The sequence below is a fragment of the Psammomys obesus genome, unplaced genomic scaffold, assembly GCF_907164565.1.
Source record: "Psammomys obesus unplaced genomic scaffold, mPsaObe1.curated_primary_1811, whole genome shotgun sequence".
Classification (NCBI taxonomy): Eukaryota; Metazoa; Chordata; class Mammalia; order Rodentia; family Muridae; genus Psammomys; species Psammomys obesus.
Genome location: NW_026587216.1, coordinates 29,179,603 through 29,195,566, shown reverse-complemented (window position 1 = coordinate 29,195,566; position 15,964 = coordinate 29,179,603). Strand labels below are relative to the sequence as shown.

Here is a 15,964-nt window from a genome sequence, read left to right as displayed (position 1 = left end):
CACACGGACATGCACACCTACATCCTGGCACAAGTGAATTTGTGCAGTTATTTAGAGATGCCACATGCTTGTAAATGGTGGTAAGCGAAAATAACACAAAACCAGGACTAAAAGCACAAAGTAATTCAGCCTCCACTCATATTCTTTTATAACACTACCACCTGACATGAAAGTGGGTTAGTGAGGCAGACGCAAAGAAGTTCTGTAAGAATTGCATCATGATATTAAATGCTTATTTCTGACAAGTTCAAGGTGGCTCACACCTATTATCCCACCACTAAGATGGCCGAAGCAGGAAGACTGCTGCAATTTGGGTTAGTCTGGTCTACACAGCTAATACCAGGCCAATCAAATCTACCTAGTAAGACCCTGTCTAAATAAATAAATAGAGTATGTATTTCTGGGGTAAACTGTACTTATGGCTAACAGACTGACAAGAAAGCTAAGTAGGATCACCTCACACACATCACAATATGATGAACAATATAAATTTACTTCCCTAAAGGATTCTTCTTTATTATTCTTTTGCATACCTGTAGGAGTTTCCCTGCCCTATCACTGACTCTAAATATCTTCCTTCCTTAAAACCTTCTCTCTTTGTCAGAGGTGGTGGCGCATGACTTTGGTCTAGCACTCAAGGAGGCAGAGGCAGGCGGTTCTCTGTGAGTTCAAGGCTAGCCTGGTCTACAAAGTGAGTCCAGGACAGCCAGGACTATGCAGAGAAACCCTGCTTCGAAAAACAAAACAAAAAACAGATAACAAAACAAAAACCTTCTCTCTTACTTTGTATCAGTCTCAGTTTCTAACCATGAACTTTCACTCTAACATCTGTGGTTATTTTCACAGCTATCTAAAAGCAGAAGTTAACTAGTTTACTTACAGCCTAAAATCATATAAACTCCTGAACCTAGAAGCCTGGCTGAAGTATGTCCCAACTGCACCTCCCCAAAGATAAACAATGCCACCTTCAAGCACAATCCTGAAACAATCCTAAATTCTTTGAAACTAAAAATAGCTCAGCTGTTGTCTCATCTGCCAGCAGATGGCCAGACTATTTTTAATGCAGGAGTCTCAAGAGCAGGCATGGATCACACTAAGCTAGGGCAACGGAGGACCCCTCCTTCAATGTTCACTTCACGGACCTGTAGTAGGGCAGGTACCAAGAGAGGGCAACCTGGAGCTGTTCCTGGGCCTAAGGGCTCCCTACCAATCTAACAAGAAAAGGCTCTTTTAAAAATCATTCTTTAAAATAAAATCTAACATGCTAGAAAATTTAAAATAAACTTTAAATAATTATATACCCTTTAAAGATTTATTGCCGTATGTAAAATAAAAGTTCCTTTATGTAGTATCTTTGAGAGCAGAAAAGGGTTTTGCTATGAAACCCAACCAAAATGGGCCTGGAACCACTCATGGCAATCTATCCTCTCTACCACTGGAGTTACAGGCATCAGTCACTGAACCTGGCTCTATCGGCTGTTTACAAAAACTTTTATTTTTAGTCAAAATATAGTATTCTTAAGAATTCCTAATAAGCTATAATTTTATGAGTATTATTTATAAAAATTTAATTGGTCAATATAATAAAAGACAGATGAATATTACAAATGCCAATAATCTGAATTCTACTTAAATGCTAATAAAATTATTTTCAAACAATTCCAATAAAAGGTTCAAAGTGTGGTGTATCCTACGTTTTCTTGCTGACTATGCATCTCCTTTCAGCTCTGTTAAGTGCTCAATAACATCTGAAGAAGAGAATGATATATACTAACAAGAACCACACACACCTGTGATGGTAGCACATACCAGTAATCCAGTACCTAGGAGCCACAGGCAGGAGGATTCCTACAAGTTCTACAGTTCAAGCGTAGCCTGGTCTACAGAGTTCCAAGTCAGCCAGGGATATATAGTGGTTATCCCAAACTTAGTATTGATAGATGACTGGAAAAAAATCCATCAGGGATTCTATACCATGAGATTGCATACTGAAAGTACTTTATAGAGGGCAAAATGTAATGGGATAATGCTTTTTGTATTTAAAAAAAAAATTTGTAAAGAAGGTACTCAGGGGCTCATTAGCTGGCAAAATCTGATTTAAAGAACCATGACACAGTTGGTGCACACAGAGTCAAGAATTCCTACGCCTAGAAATGCCAAGGATTCAGTTAAGGAAGTTATAGACTTTCCAAACGGCAATCAAGAGTGGCAAGAATACTAAATGCACAAGTTAACAGAAGAGGGCATTCACTGAGCTCAGTACTCTTAACTTTACCGAGAAAGCCCAAGCACAGTAATACTGCAATGTAACAAAAGTAGGTCTTAAACCCAGGATCCCAGACTCTCATTCCAACAAGCTTTCACTAATCTGTATTGTTTATGTTAGTATTTAGAAAAGGAAAAAGTAGATAACACTTAAAATCTTTATGCTTTAACATATTGAAAATATATTCTGGGCTGTGGATATAGTTCAAATTGGTAAAGTGCTTGCCTATCAAAGGTTCCATTGCCTGCGTTGCACCTCTAAAACATGGCATGGAGGTATTATGTGTCTGCAATCCCAGAATTCAATAGGTAGAGCCAGGTGGTTCGAGAAAGTTCAAGTTGTCCTCAGCTACAAAGGAATGTTAGGCCAGCCTGGGCAACTTGGAACCTGTCTGCATGCATGCCCCAATGACCCCCACCCCCCCACACACACAAAAGAAAAAGAAAAAATTGCGCACGCACACACACACACACACACACTTTAATACAGCAAATCTTAGTTCTTAAATACTAAAGATTTAATTTGAATTTCATATGTTCTTTACCCTGCCAAGTTACTGATAACTATACAGAGAGCAACTCTTTTAAAAATCCTAAAACCATTCAAATCATTCCAATTAATGATTCCTTTCAGGACCCAAATATCAATGCAGTTTTTGCAACTATACACCAGTCTCCTCATTCACCTGGAAACTATTTTTAGTTACAAGAGTAATAAAATGGGAACTTTATGCCCAATGAAGGGGGCAGAAAAACTAACATCCACTATACTGCTACACTAAAAAACAAACAACAAAATGTACTGTTTAAAAAATCCATTTGATACTTTTCATATTACCAATTTTAAGGATTCGAAAAAGAGGGGGAAGCTACATATACAACAAGTTAAATGGGAGTATTCCACAGATTCAAGCCTTATATGCAAAGTTGTTTTTAAGCTGTCTTGACCCCTTACTTTAGCATAAAGTTATAGTTTGTCCCCTTTCAAAAATGTTTTTTCAAAACCCACTTCATTTCTTGCAAATATGAGCTGCTCTCGTCCAGGGTTATAAAACAAAAGGGTAAGCACCCCGAATTTCATCTCTGTGTGAAATGTCCTGGCTTCTCCCTTAACAATTTCCTCATTGATGGATGCACCAGACCTACCAATGGCCGGCCATAAACAATTTGTTATCTGCCTACAACGGTAGTATGTATTGTTTGGATTTTCCCTGCTCTGGCTTCATTACACTAGATCTCTTCTGTCTGAACTATAAATCACAATTGAGGCTTGAGAGCAGCTGCCACTGTCCAGACATGTGGCTGGTGGGTGTCATTGTCTTTTTCATTTCTCTCATTCCACACACACCCCTTTCCCTGTTACCTAAAGCCAGTTTATCTAAAGGTTCTTTCCTTCCCCAATTCCACACCGCCACCAGCGCCGCCACCGCCACCCCTTAACCTCTGGTCTTGTTCTTCCAGGTCAGCCCAGTAGGCTACATTTACTACTCTTTTTCCTGTAGCTGGGGAAGAGAGATGGCAAACTCGAGGCGCCTCTTGCAACCCCCTTTCTCGAAACTGTCAACATGGGAACAACTTCAGTCTTTCTTCCCAAAGTAGCACGCCAAAGGATAAAGTTACTGTAATTACAATCGGAACCCTCCCCCTACACACATCCAATCTTGTCATATCGGCCCCACCTCAATTTCTAAGCTAATAAACAACAGCCTCATCTTCTGCTCCATCACAAAGGATGACATTCGGTCCGCACCGCAAGGGACGCCCAACAATCCTCCAACCCCCATTTCTGCCCGGTGGAACGCTCAAACAAACCCCAGGCGCCCCGCGATCCTTAACCAGCTCGAGTTCCCGGGGACCCCCGGCTGGCTGCCCTTCCTCCTCCACCCAGCCGCTGCCCCGCGTCCTCCAGCCGAGTTGCTGTCAACTCCAGCCGGGCGGCAGGGGACTGCCCGGGGTCCCCAGAACGAGTCGCCAGCCGAGCCGAGCCAGCCCACCTCGGGCGGCTGGCCTCCCCCGCGCCCCGCGGCCTCCTCCCGGCTCACCTAGAGCCACCTCGCACGCTTTGCGCAGCTGGGAGTGATGCGCCTTCTTCACTTCCTTGTCGGCCAAAATCTTCTCCAGGGCCCGGGTCAGGAACATGTTCTTCGTCTTCTTGCCCTCATACATGGACGCGGAGGAGGAGGAGAAGGAGAAGGCGGCGGCGGTCCCGGCGGCTGGAGGGGAGGCGGAGGAGGGGCGCGGGGAGGGAGAAAGGCGAGGAGGTGGCGGCGGGGGCGAGGAGGCGTGGAGGGCAGCGGCGCCACCAGGAAGCGGCCGGCGACGCGGGGCGGCCGCGGGGCGTCGGGAGGCTCGCCACGCTCCAGGGGCCGCCGTTCGGGGGCCGCGCCCGTCGGGCCTCGGCGCCTGTCGGCCCGGGGGTCGCTTCCCGGCCGCCCGCCTCCCTCGTCCCTCCGGCCCGGCGGCGGCGGCGGCGGCGGTGGCGGCGGAGCCCGGCCCGGGAGGCCGTCCTCCCCCCACCGGGGTGGCCGAGGGCCTAGTCCGCGGCGCCTCACACACCCGGCGAGCGCGAGGCTGCCCTAGCTACCGTGGGGACGAGCACCCGCCGCAGCCGCCGACCGGCCTCCATCACCGCCGACCTGCCCCGGACGCCATGTTGAGAGGAAACGACGCGTCACGCAGCGGCCGAACGGCTGCAGAGAGGAAGCGGCGGCGGCGGCGGCGCTGGTGCCAGCCCAGAGCTGCCGCGGCGCCGGGGAGGCAAGGGGCGGAGGGCGGCGCGGGAGGAGCGGCCGCCGGAGCCGCGACTCTACGGCGGCCCGGCGGGGACTCGTAGCCTCCCGCGTTCGCCTGCAGGGCAGCGTGGGGCGTGGCGGGCGTCCTGCGGCGCGGCGCGGCGCCGGGGGGCTTCGGTCCCGCGGGATGCTGGGATGCTGGGATGCGGGACGCGAGCGCACCGCGCGCCCCCGGGGTCGGGCGGGCAGGACCCTCGGCTACCGGTACGCAGGCTTCTCCAACTTTCTGGAGAGCCGGCAGCTGGGAGCAAAGTCCCTCGCGGTCCTGGGGCCACGGGAACTCTCTCGTCACTCCCTCCGACGCACCTGGTTTCCGCCTGCCGCACGGGCTCTGAATTTTCTTCCCAGGTGTAGGAAATTGCTACCCTTGACGGACCCCTGGATTACTTCAGGGAGGATCTCTTTTTGCAAAACGTGAGCTGAAGAAAAAAAAAAAAAAAACAAAAACAAAAAAAACAACAATGGACGAGGATTCAGGAATGCTTTTACTTTTTAAATCTCTGTCGTAGGGATAAATCAGTGAGCCCTAGATTTCACGTCCTTTTCTGATTGACCCCGAAGTTACGGTGAGTGCTTCTGACTCAGGCACTCCAGAGAGCCCTGGGGTTCTGTGCCATTAATCCTGAGATTCGGCTCAGGATATGAAAACCAGTTTGAGAATGGAAAAAGCTCTAAGTACAGGCAGATACTCGTGACCGTGCTGTGCCCGCTTTAATGCCAGAGAAGTCACAGATCTGCAGTGCTTCTGGAAGAAAACGTTAAGAATCCCATGAACATACGCAGACAAGGCGATCTGGGGTCACATCTCTAAGTTCCCAGCTGTCGCATGGCGCTTCCTGCAACATAGGGTGCCCGTTGGGATGCGTCTTTTGCTGTCCCCTTTTTTTAGATTGCTTTATCTGTGGGCTTAACCTAATGCAGCCATCCAAAACCAAAGATACAAACGGTGCAAAGTAACGAGACTTGAGACACGTGAGAAGCCAAAAAACCTAAAAATGGAAAATCTGAAGGAGTACAATGAAAACGGACAGATTAAAAATGTGGTTGTCCTGAGAAATCCATGAATCCATTACGTTCATCTTAAACACTAGATTCTTGGGAATTAGGGATTCATTATCCTCCTACATCAAACGTAATGTACACTCTGTTATACATTAGGGGAACACACTCCATTTCTAATTTGTCTTTGCTCCATAATGCCAGGATTGAGCCAGGCTCCACTGAAAGTGCTCTCTGGTCAGCAAATCAGTTTATTGTTCTGCCTTAGTTCATAGCTGCATTAACATTCTCTAGCCTCCCCTGCAGCTAGATGTACTCAATGCGCTCAGCTCATTAAAGCAAACATAAACACATGAAAACTTTCAGAAACTACCTTCTGTTCTCTTTTTCTGTCTGTGGCCACATAGTAAAGATAGAACAGCAGATGAAAAGGAGCCTGGGCCTCTGAATCACTCTTCAAGCAAAACAAACCATTATGAAGACCTGTTTTGGTTTTACATGGTCAAAGTAAAACTCATCAGTTATGCTTAACAGTTAGTTTTATCCTAAGCAGCAGACATGGTGTCCAGAATGAGCCACAGAGAAATCCTTGCCCTTGAAGAGCTCATGGTGTGTTTAACTGTCACAGCCTACAATCATTTGTCACCTTGCTTGTTTATAGGTTGCCTACTTCTCATGGGACCAAGGACCTCATCTATTTTCTCTGTGCCTACCATCTACTGTGTTGCTGGCATACGGAATTCTTACGATACACTTGTCCAATAGAAACTTGGATAAATGAAAGACGACCGACAAAGCCAATCAAGCCATCTTCCCCTGTAGAGCTTACAGTATATTGTAGGTAGAGATGCGTTAATGACTAGTGAGTATGTAATTGCGAAGTGTGTGTGAGGTTTGATTAAAGAGAGTGCCAGCAGGCAATCTCTCTAGCTCTTAGATAAAGGGATAACTAGCCAGAAAAAAAAAAAAAAAAAAAGTGACAGACTGGAACCTGATAAAAGGAGAAATTAGCTAAACTAAGTCAGTGAAGACTTTTCCATGCAAAGCCTTAGTGTGGAGGTCACTTGGCACATTTTGAACAAAACAATGTGTGGATGAAGGATCAAGAGGAAGTTAAGAGCAAATCATGTGAATCTTGTTGTCTATGTTATGTGTCTGGGTTATAGCAATGGAAATCTGAAGATTTTTAAATAGGGGATGATCAAATTGGTGATTTAAAAATAGATATGTGTATACATGCATAAAATTTCAAAGAAAATTTTCAAATAAAAATTGTAAACACCTTTATGGTGTAGTAAGTGGAGGGGGCTGGCAAGGATGTGGACTGAACAAATGGAGTCCATCACAGCAGTGCAGGATGGCTTATGCTATAATCCATGGCCACCACACCAAGTCTTGGAACCAAGTCTGACACACGTGTCATGCTGGGCTGAAATCGTCCCAGGCATAGTCCTAGAATGCCCAGGTCAGGAACTTCATCCAATTTTTATAAGAGTTCTAGGAGGTTTGAGAGATGAAAGAAAATGGGCAGACAAGATATATTTTGGTGGTGGATTGGAAAGGCCTTAGTAAATGGGCATCAAAGAAAAAGTGCTCAGAAATGCTAGGTTTCGAGTGAGAGCCAGGCTGAAATACCATTTATAGAGATAAGCTAGACTGCAGTGAGAGTAGATATGAGAGTAAGGTATGCAAGTCCAACTTTAAGAGAAAACACTTCAGAAATGTGATTCGATTGTTCAGAAGGCAAGGCTTTCTCAGACAGTAATTCTAGTTCCTCCCTGTTGGTCCTAGGACTTCACCAGGAGGCAGGAATAGACTGGGAATGCTCTCAGAAAGGGGGCACTCCCACCTGCTTAGAACTTAAGATGTTAATTGAAGCAAAAATGGGGTTAGATTATAGAATAAGGCCAATATCCTTGGAAGAGAAAGGGAAAATGCTATTTTTAAGTCATTTCTTGATAGGTAGTCAGACGCTGCCAAGCTTAGGTTATTGTACATGAAACTATGTGCACAGATATTTCTCCCTTTATATATTTCCTTTTGCTTTTTATTTGTAGTGTTTGGATTACTTATTTAGGTAAGCCCTCAGTATTCCTTGTAGTTTTCAAAACTTCCAAATTCTATTTCTGAGTTCCTCACCTTATCACTGAATAGCCCCTCATTAACTTTCCTGATATCCGTGACCTCACTATATTCTGTCTACTTTAGGGTTTTGAAAAATTCTCCACTTTGGTTCTAAAGAGTCAAATAATATCAGATAATAAAAGCAACAAAATGCATTGCACTGAGATCTAGTGTTTTACTTGGTATGCCTTAGTACTATTCTTTTAAATATCTCTAATATGTGAAAATTAAAACTTGAAATACATTTTTAATTAAGGATGAATGTATTTGGCTGATGCGTGAACAATATTATTTAATACCATGTTTACTTGGCTGCAAAAGCAGCAACCTCTCACATGATCTCTGAATTCTATCAGCTATCAAAACATCCTGTGTCTGACCCCTGATTTAATGTAGAAGACAAAAACTCATTATTTACTCTTTGTCCAGCCTGTGTTTATTGGTCAGGGCCCTGCAAGCTTGAATAGCAGGTTAACAAGAGAAAGGAAACAAGTTTACCAACATGTCTATTGCAGGTACACATGGGGTACTCAATAGTAGGGCTGGCTAGAACTTGGGCTTGGTTGACATCTTGAAGTACATTTTTAGACAAGTATGCAAGGACGGAGAAAGAGGAAGAACTTTGAGTTTCTACAGTAGTGGACTTGGGAAGTGAACATGGGGAAACCAGAAGATAACGGCTACTTGGTAAGGGTTATCATGTAGACTTACCTCTCTGTTAGGGCCTTTAGGGCAATAAGCATGTGGAGCTGTCTTCACTAATCAATCTCTGGCTAGAGAGAGGAGGGTGCTTTTGTAAATTTGTGTCCTGGTTTTAGTAAAATATAAGGGGCATGAGGCAAGAGGTTTCCTTGACTGTATTCTAATTACCTTTGGTTCAAAATGACATACCAGTGTAGAATGCTTTAGGTGGCCATATTCAGTCACCCTTTGCAAGACATTTTTCAGTAGTGGTATTAACAGTTAATATTTATGTAAGATTATGATTGGCAAAATGGAGTAACCCAAATCAAGGTTTCATTATTAGCCCTCATTTTAAACTGAAGAACCTCAGACTTAACATATAATTTCTAAAACCAGACATTTGGCAAGTAACAATGAGGAGTACAGTTTGTGAAGCCAGACTCCACAGAGTCCAAACTGTAAAAAAAAACTAAGCCACATATTTGTAACCAGCCAGCCCATTGTCACTGTGACCTATCCCCAGCTGCAAGTGTGGGCACTCGCCTTTTCAGCCCTTGTTCCTTCAGATTTCCCCTTCTGCTGTTGTATTCTCACACCATAAATCCAAACATATAAGTTCACTCTCCTGGGTTCCTCTTTTCATATTTCAGCAACCCAGAGTTTACTTTCCTCAGCTTTCCCAACCTTCACAGCCCCCTCAAAATTCTATCACTCCCTAAAATTTTATTTCTTCTACTAGTGACACCATTGCCTCCCTTCAGTCTTTTCAAAGCACCCCCTACCTCACAGTTTAAACTGTATATATTGAGGCAGGGTCCTTCGCTGAGCCTAGAGCTCATCAGTACACTGTGACAGAAACAAATATAAATACATTCATCACTTGCCAAAGTGCCTACATATTCTTACCCATTATTTTGTCCTGTTTCTTCTTAATCATATACATATATACATCCATGTGAAAATGGCCTTTCAGTAGTATGATTTCATAAGACATAACCACACCCCCTCTTTTGAAATTACCCTCAACTACTAGTACATTGAATCAAATGGTAAATATTTTAAACTTTTTATTACGTTGGGGTGTGTATATATGTTATTCTCACAGATCTGAAGATCAGAGGATAATTTTCATGAGTCTGTCCTCTCCCCACGATGAGCATTCTGGGGGAATTGAACTCAGGTCGTCAGGCTTGGTTGGCAAGTGCCTTCACCGAGGAACCATCTCACCAGCTCTCAAATGTTAAATATTAATGATCGGTGAGTATTAATCTCTCTGATGAAACTAGAATTTTTTTTAATTGTATTAGCCAAGTATGGTATCAGTACTCAGGAAGTAGAGGCAGGCAGCTCTCTGTGAGTTCCAGCCCAGCCAGGAGTGAGACCTGACTCCAAAATAAAATGAAACAAGTAATCAAATTAATCCATGTGGACTTTAATGCCTAAAAGCCTGCCATTTTAAAAATAAAATTTGTATTTTTAAAGCCTTCTGGAAATAAAAATCCAAGACCAGATGGTTTTACGAGTGGATTTTGTCAAGTAACTAAGAAGAAACAATTCAGAGGAGTAAGCACACTTCTCAGTTCAGTAATGAAACTAGCATAGTCCTGAAAAAAAAAAAAAAAAAAAAAAACCTAGGAAAAAACAGTAGGCAAGATGGCTTAGCAGGTAAAGGTGATTGCTACACAAACCCTATAGAGCTGAGTTCAATCCTTGGATCTTATATAAAAGTAGGAGGAGATAACAGACTCTACAAAGTTGTACTCTGGCTACCACACAAACACCATGGTATGTGCCGCAATCTCACAGCATACACAAACAACAACAACAACAAAAACCAGGTAAAAGTACTTGAAAGACTACACACCAATATTCTTCCTGAACATAGATGCAAAGACCTTCAATAAAATACTAGCAAATCAATTTTAGGGCTATATAAAACTGATAACACATTACAAACACTTGGGTTCATCCTGAGACTGCAGGCTGATTTAATTCTTAAAAAAAAAAAAAAAAAAAAAAGGATTACAATTGACACATAACAGACTCACAAAAAATCTACAAAGTCATGCTCAATACAAAAAGGAAAATGATAAAAACATCTATTCACCATGAGAGGGCCGGGGCTGTGGTTAAGTGGTTGATCTTGATCTGCATGCATGATTCCCTAGGTTCAATCCCTGGTACTGTAAACTAAACAATAAACACACAGAGAAAGGGTGAGGAGAGTAGAGAACTCTAAACAGACATCCTCAGCCTGAGTAAAGAGACCTGTAAAAAAGCTAACAACGGCCAGTGATAAACTGAATGCTAGATTGGAAACAAGGCATTGATGCCTGCACATCTCCTGACAGCTATTCAACCATAGTGGGAGTCCTAGCCAGTACAACAAGGCAAGAAATGGAGAGAAAAAGCACACAAGTTAAATGGAAGCAACAGTGCCCTTATTCACAGTTGATCTATTAAAAATAGGTCAAAATGTACAATGCAAATCTCTAAACCATTCAGATATAAACACAAGAAAAACTTTGTGAGTTGAGGCTAGACAGAAAAGAAAAAAATATAATGGCTTATGTAAATGATCTCAAGGAAGCTATTTAAAAAAATGAACCGCTTGGAACATATAAGTCAAATGCTCTCAGGATACAAAATTAAAGATATAAAAGTAAACTGTGTGTATATATATACATATATATATATGTATATAAATATACAAATATTCCTTTAGAAAGCAACATTTAATGACTACTTCCAAATAAATCTAAGAAGTAGAATACTCAGTCCTGTATCTCACAAAACATACATACAGTTCCCATGCAGAGAACAACAAAATGCTGTTGAAGGAAACTGAAGAAGTCCTGACAAATGTAAACATGTTTACGAACTGGAAAGTACTGTAAAGGTCATCTGACCAGGTGCTGTAATACTAGCTCTGTAGGTGAAGGCATTGACAAAATACATGGAAAGGTAACATAACTAAAACAATAACGTGTTAGAAAAATAAAATTGGAAGGATTGTGAGAATCCAGATAGTGTGCAGTCAGCTAAGAGAGACTCTCTTAGATGACAAAACAAGACAAAAAGTTGAGATGCAGATCCAAAAAAATATAGCCAATTAATTTTTGACAAAAGGATAGAGGCAATTTTGTGAAGAAATGGGCAGTGTTGAAACAATTAGATACCATATGTCAAACCGCTATCTTTATGCAAAAAAATACTTTATGCAAAAAACAGACTCAAAAGAGACCAAAATGTAAAATGCAAACCTCTAAACCATTCAGATATAGACACACACACACACACAAAAATCCACGTGAGTTGAGGTTAAAAAAAAAAAAAAAAAAAGCAACACCTTAGCAACGCCAAAACATAATCCCTAAATAAAAGACAAACTTCAGAATTTTTAAAAGCTGTGCCTGTAAAAGACACCATAAAGCACAAAATGAGGCTGAGCCGCTACAAGCTGGAGGGATTCTCAGCCGTGGAGTGGCCTCCATCACACTGGCCTGCGCATTGCTGTGGGCATTTTCTGTTCGGTTGGTTGGTTGTTTTTTTCCGAGACAGGGTTTCTCAGTGTAGCCCTGGCTTTCTTAGACTCCATTTATAGACCAAGCTGGCCTCGAACTCAGAGATCCACCTGCCTGTGCCTCCCTGAGTGCCAGGAATGCAGGGTGGCACCACCGCACCCAGCCTGTGGGCATTTTCTTAGGAGAGTGCTGACCACCATAAGCATTATCATCCTCCTTAGGTGAGCCTGGTTTGTGTGAGGAAAGTCTGTGAGCAAGCCAGAGGTGGTGAGCCAGTGAGCCACATTCACCTCAGATCCCTGATCCCTGTCTCCCTGCCTTACCTCAGCTTTAGCCTGTAATCCGAAAGGATTACCCAGATAAAACCCCCCTCCTTCTCCAGCTGCTTTGAGCCACTGTTTTAGCAAAACATGATACAAACTAAAACAGAAACAAACTGAAGAAATGGTTTTGGAAAAAAAAAAAATCACTTATTTGACCAATGACTTGTGTGTAGAATACATGTTTTAAAATTCTCAAGAATCAGTAGAAAAATCAGCACCATTTAAAACCCAGTAAAGACCCTGAACAGATACAAGATATTCAGCGGCGCCAGGGGATGAAGGGGATGCAAATTAAAACTTCAGTGAGCTGCTACTGTACACCTACTGAAATAGCTTTAAAAAGTGCTGGCAACGAGAGATGTCAGGATGTAGGGCGGTATCACTCTCATTTCTTACTCGCAGAAGTGCAAAATGCTACAGCAACTCTGGGAAAGTTGTGGCTTGTTGCGTAGCAGATTCAGTGCTTTAAAAAGTCCATGTCTGCCTGAGTGCAATGAAAACAGGTTCACAGAAACGCTGTCCACACATATATATCCCTAAGAACCCTATGCACACTTAAACTAAAATCTGGAAACAACTCAAAATTGCTGTTTGACCTTGTAAATAAGCTGTAGCTCAAGCCTGACAACCTGAGTTCAATCCCACATAGTATAAGGAGAGACCTGACTCCTGCAAGGTGTCTTTTAATCTCCACATGTGCAACACACACAAACACACACACACACCACCACCACCACCAATATTATCAGCATAGCCAGCATTGTAGTTTAATTACGAAATGCCCCCGACATTTAGGCTCAGATATTGAATGCTTAGTCTCTTTCTAGCGCTGCTATTTTGGGAGCTGGTAAAAACTTTTATGTGACGCTTACGTAGAAGTTTAGGTCACAGGTGTTCCTTTAAAGGTCACATGTGGTCCCTAGACCTTTAGTCTCTCTCCGCTTCCTGTCTTCCATGATAGAGTTAGCCTCTGCCAAGTGCTTCTGTCACCACCACGTTCTGCTCCCCCTCAGGCCCAGAATCAGCGGAACCAATCACCAGAGACTGAAACGATGAGCCCAAAATAGTTTTTCCCATTAAAGCAATTCTCTCAGTGTACTGGTTAGTTTTGAGTTTCGTTTTGTTTTTTTGGGGGGTTTTTGATGTTGTTGTTTTCTTGGGCTTAGTTATAGAAAGATAATTAATACACGCAGCAACTTGGATACATCTGAAAACATTATGCTGAAAAAGAGAAAATTACCTGAAAATGCTTCTATGCTTGCTGTTATGATTTCGTTCTAAAGTGCTCTCTAAAAGCTGTGCGTTGAAGACTTGGTCCCAGTGCGTCAATGTTCAGAAACGGGGCCTTCATGAGGTGTTTGATTCTGGAGGGTTCTAACTTCATCAATTAATTCATTTATGGCTTCAAAGCTTGAGAAGTGGTTGAAACACTAGGAGGTGAAGAACTAACCTACAGGGGGCGTGCCCCGTTTAAGAAGTCTCTGCTCTCTCTTTCTCTTAGTCATTATATATCCCGCTGTAGCCCCCTCCCTCGTCCCCTCCCAGCCCCATCCTCCCTCCCTCTGCCCTCCATCCCCTTTCCCTAGTCCACTGAAGTGGGGAATTCTCCTCCTCCCCTGCCATCTGCCCCTAGCTTATCAAGTCTCATCTGGACTTCCGGCATCCTCTTCCTCCCTGGCCTGGCAAGGCCGCATAGCCAGGGGGAAGTGATCAAAGGGCAGGCAACCGAGTTCATGACAGAGGTGCTCCCCTTACTCAAGAACACACATGGAGACTGAGCTGGGGGTCTAGGTCCTCTCATTCATGGTCCTTGGTTGGTTCATCAGTCTCTGCAGGACCCCCTGGGTTCAGTTCTTTTAGCTTTATTGCTCTCCATGTGGAGCTCCTGTCCCCTCCATGTCCTTCTATCCCCCACCTCCTTCCATTAAGATTCCTTGTGCTATTACATAAAGCTTGGCTGTGAGTCTCAGCTTCTGCTTCGATCCCCGGTTGGGTGGATCCTTTCAGGGGACCCTCTATAGTAGACTCCCATCCTGTTTCCTCTCTTCCACCGCTTCTGGTGTCAAGCCTGTTTGCCATTCTGAATGAGATTTAAGCATCCTCCCTAGAGTCCTTTTTGTTGTTTAGCTTCTTTAGGTCTGTAGATTTTAGTGTGGTTATCCTATGTTATATGGCTAATATCCACTTATAAGTGAGTATATACCATGTGTGTCTTTCAGAAGGTGAGATTCTGTAAGGAATGGGACCTATAGATGATTGGATTTCTGAGAGTATGTCCTCAAAAGGGATTATTATCCTGTCCTTTTCTATTCACTCTTTCTGTTTGTGGACATGAGATAAGGGATTGTATTTTACTCTATGCCCATACAATGCTGGCCTCCACAGGCCCCAAACAGCAGGGCCAATGGATCATTGGTTGAAACCTTTAGAAATACGGATCAAAGTAAACTCACCCCTTCCTCCCTTCCTCCCTTCTTTTCTTCTTTTTTTTTTTTCTTTTTTCCTTTTTGTTTGTTTATATTTGTTTTTGTCGGGGTCTTGCTATGTAGACCAGGTTGACCTCAAACTTGCAGTGATCCTTCTGCCTCTAAAATGCTGGGATTATAGGTATTTTATGTCAACTCGACACAGGCTTGAGTCATCCTAGAGGTAACCCCAATGGAGAAAATGCCTCCATGAGACTGGGGTGTGGGCAAGCCTGTTGAGGATTTTCTTAATTAGTGACTGAAGGGGAGGGTCCAGCCCTTTGTAGTTGGAATCGTCCCTGGGCTGGTAGTCCTGGGTTTTATAAGAGAGAAGACTGAGCAAGCCACTGTGAGCAAGCCAGTAAGCAGCACCCACCCATAGCCTCTTCGTCAGCTCCTGCCTCCAGGTTCCTACAGTTAAGTGAAAACTTTTTTTTTTCAACATTTAAGAGGCATCATAACAGGAATAACAATGTGACCTTTATCTTATTCTTTTCCCTGTGACTGAACAGCTTCTGATTTGGTTTTGTTGGTGGCTTTTAGGATTGTCACCTATAATTATATTCGCCTTTTGCATGTAGGTGTGTGTGTGTGTGTGATATGTGAGGTATAGGTACATACACAGGTGTTTGCAGTGTGTATGCACAGAGGCTAGAGGAGGCATCAAGTGTCTTGCTCTGTCACTCTCTGCCTCCTTCTCTTGAGACAGGGTTCTCTCCCTGAACCTGGACGTAGGCTGGCAGCCAGCAAGCACCAACAACCCTCTCTTCCACATGACCCATTACTGG

The 15,964-nt window shown here is 43.4% G+C and overlaps 1 protein-coding gene across 3 annotated transcripts in view; it reads right to left on the bottom strand.

The window, feature by feature from the left end:
* Arfgef1 (ADP ribosylation factor guanine nucleotide exchange factor 1) overlaps positions 1–4,831 on the bottom strand; it is a 95,986-nt gene extending 91,155 nt beyond the window's left edge. For 2 of the 3 annotated variants that reach the window (XM_055603175.1, XM_055603176.1), the window contains exon 1: positions 4,308–4,824. In XM_055603175.1, the coding sequence (XP_055459150.1) occupies positions 4,308–4,431 (124 nt within the window). In that variant the 5' untranslated portion in view covers positions 4,432–4,824. Of the gene's footprint in view, positions 1–4,307 lie in introns of all 3 variants that reach the window. The other variant, XM_055603177.1, reaches the window with a different exon arrangement.
* Between the last annotated feature and the right edge of the window lie 11,133 nt (positions 4,832–15,964).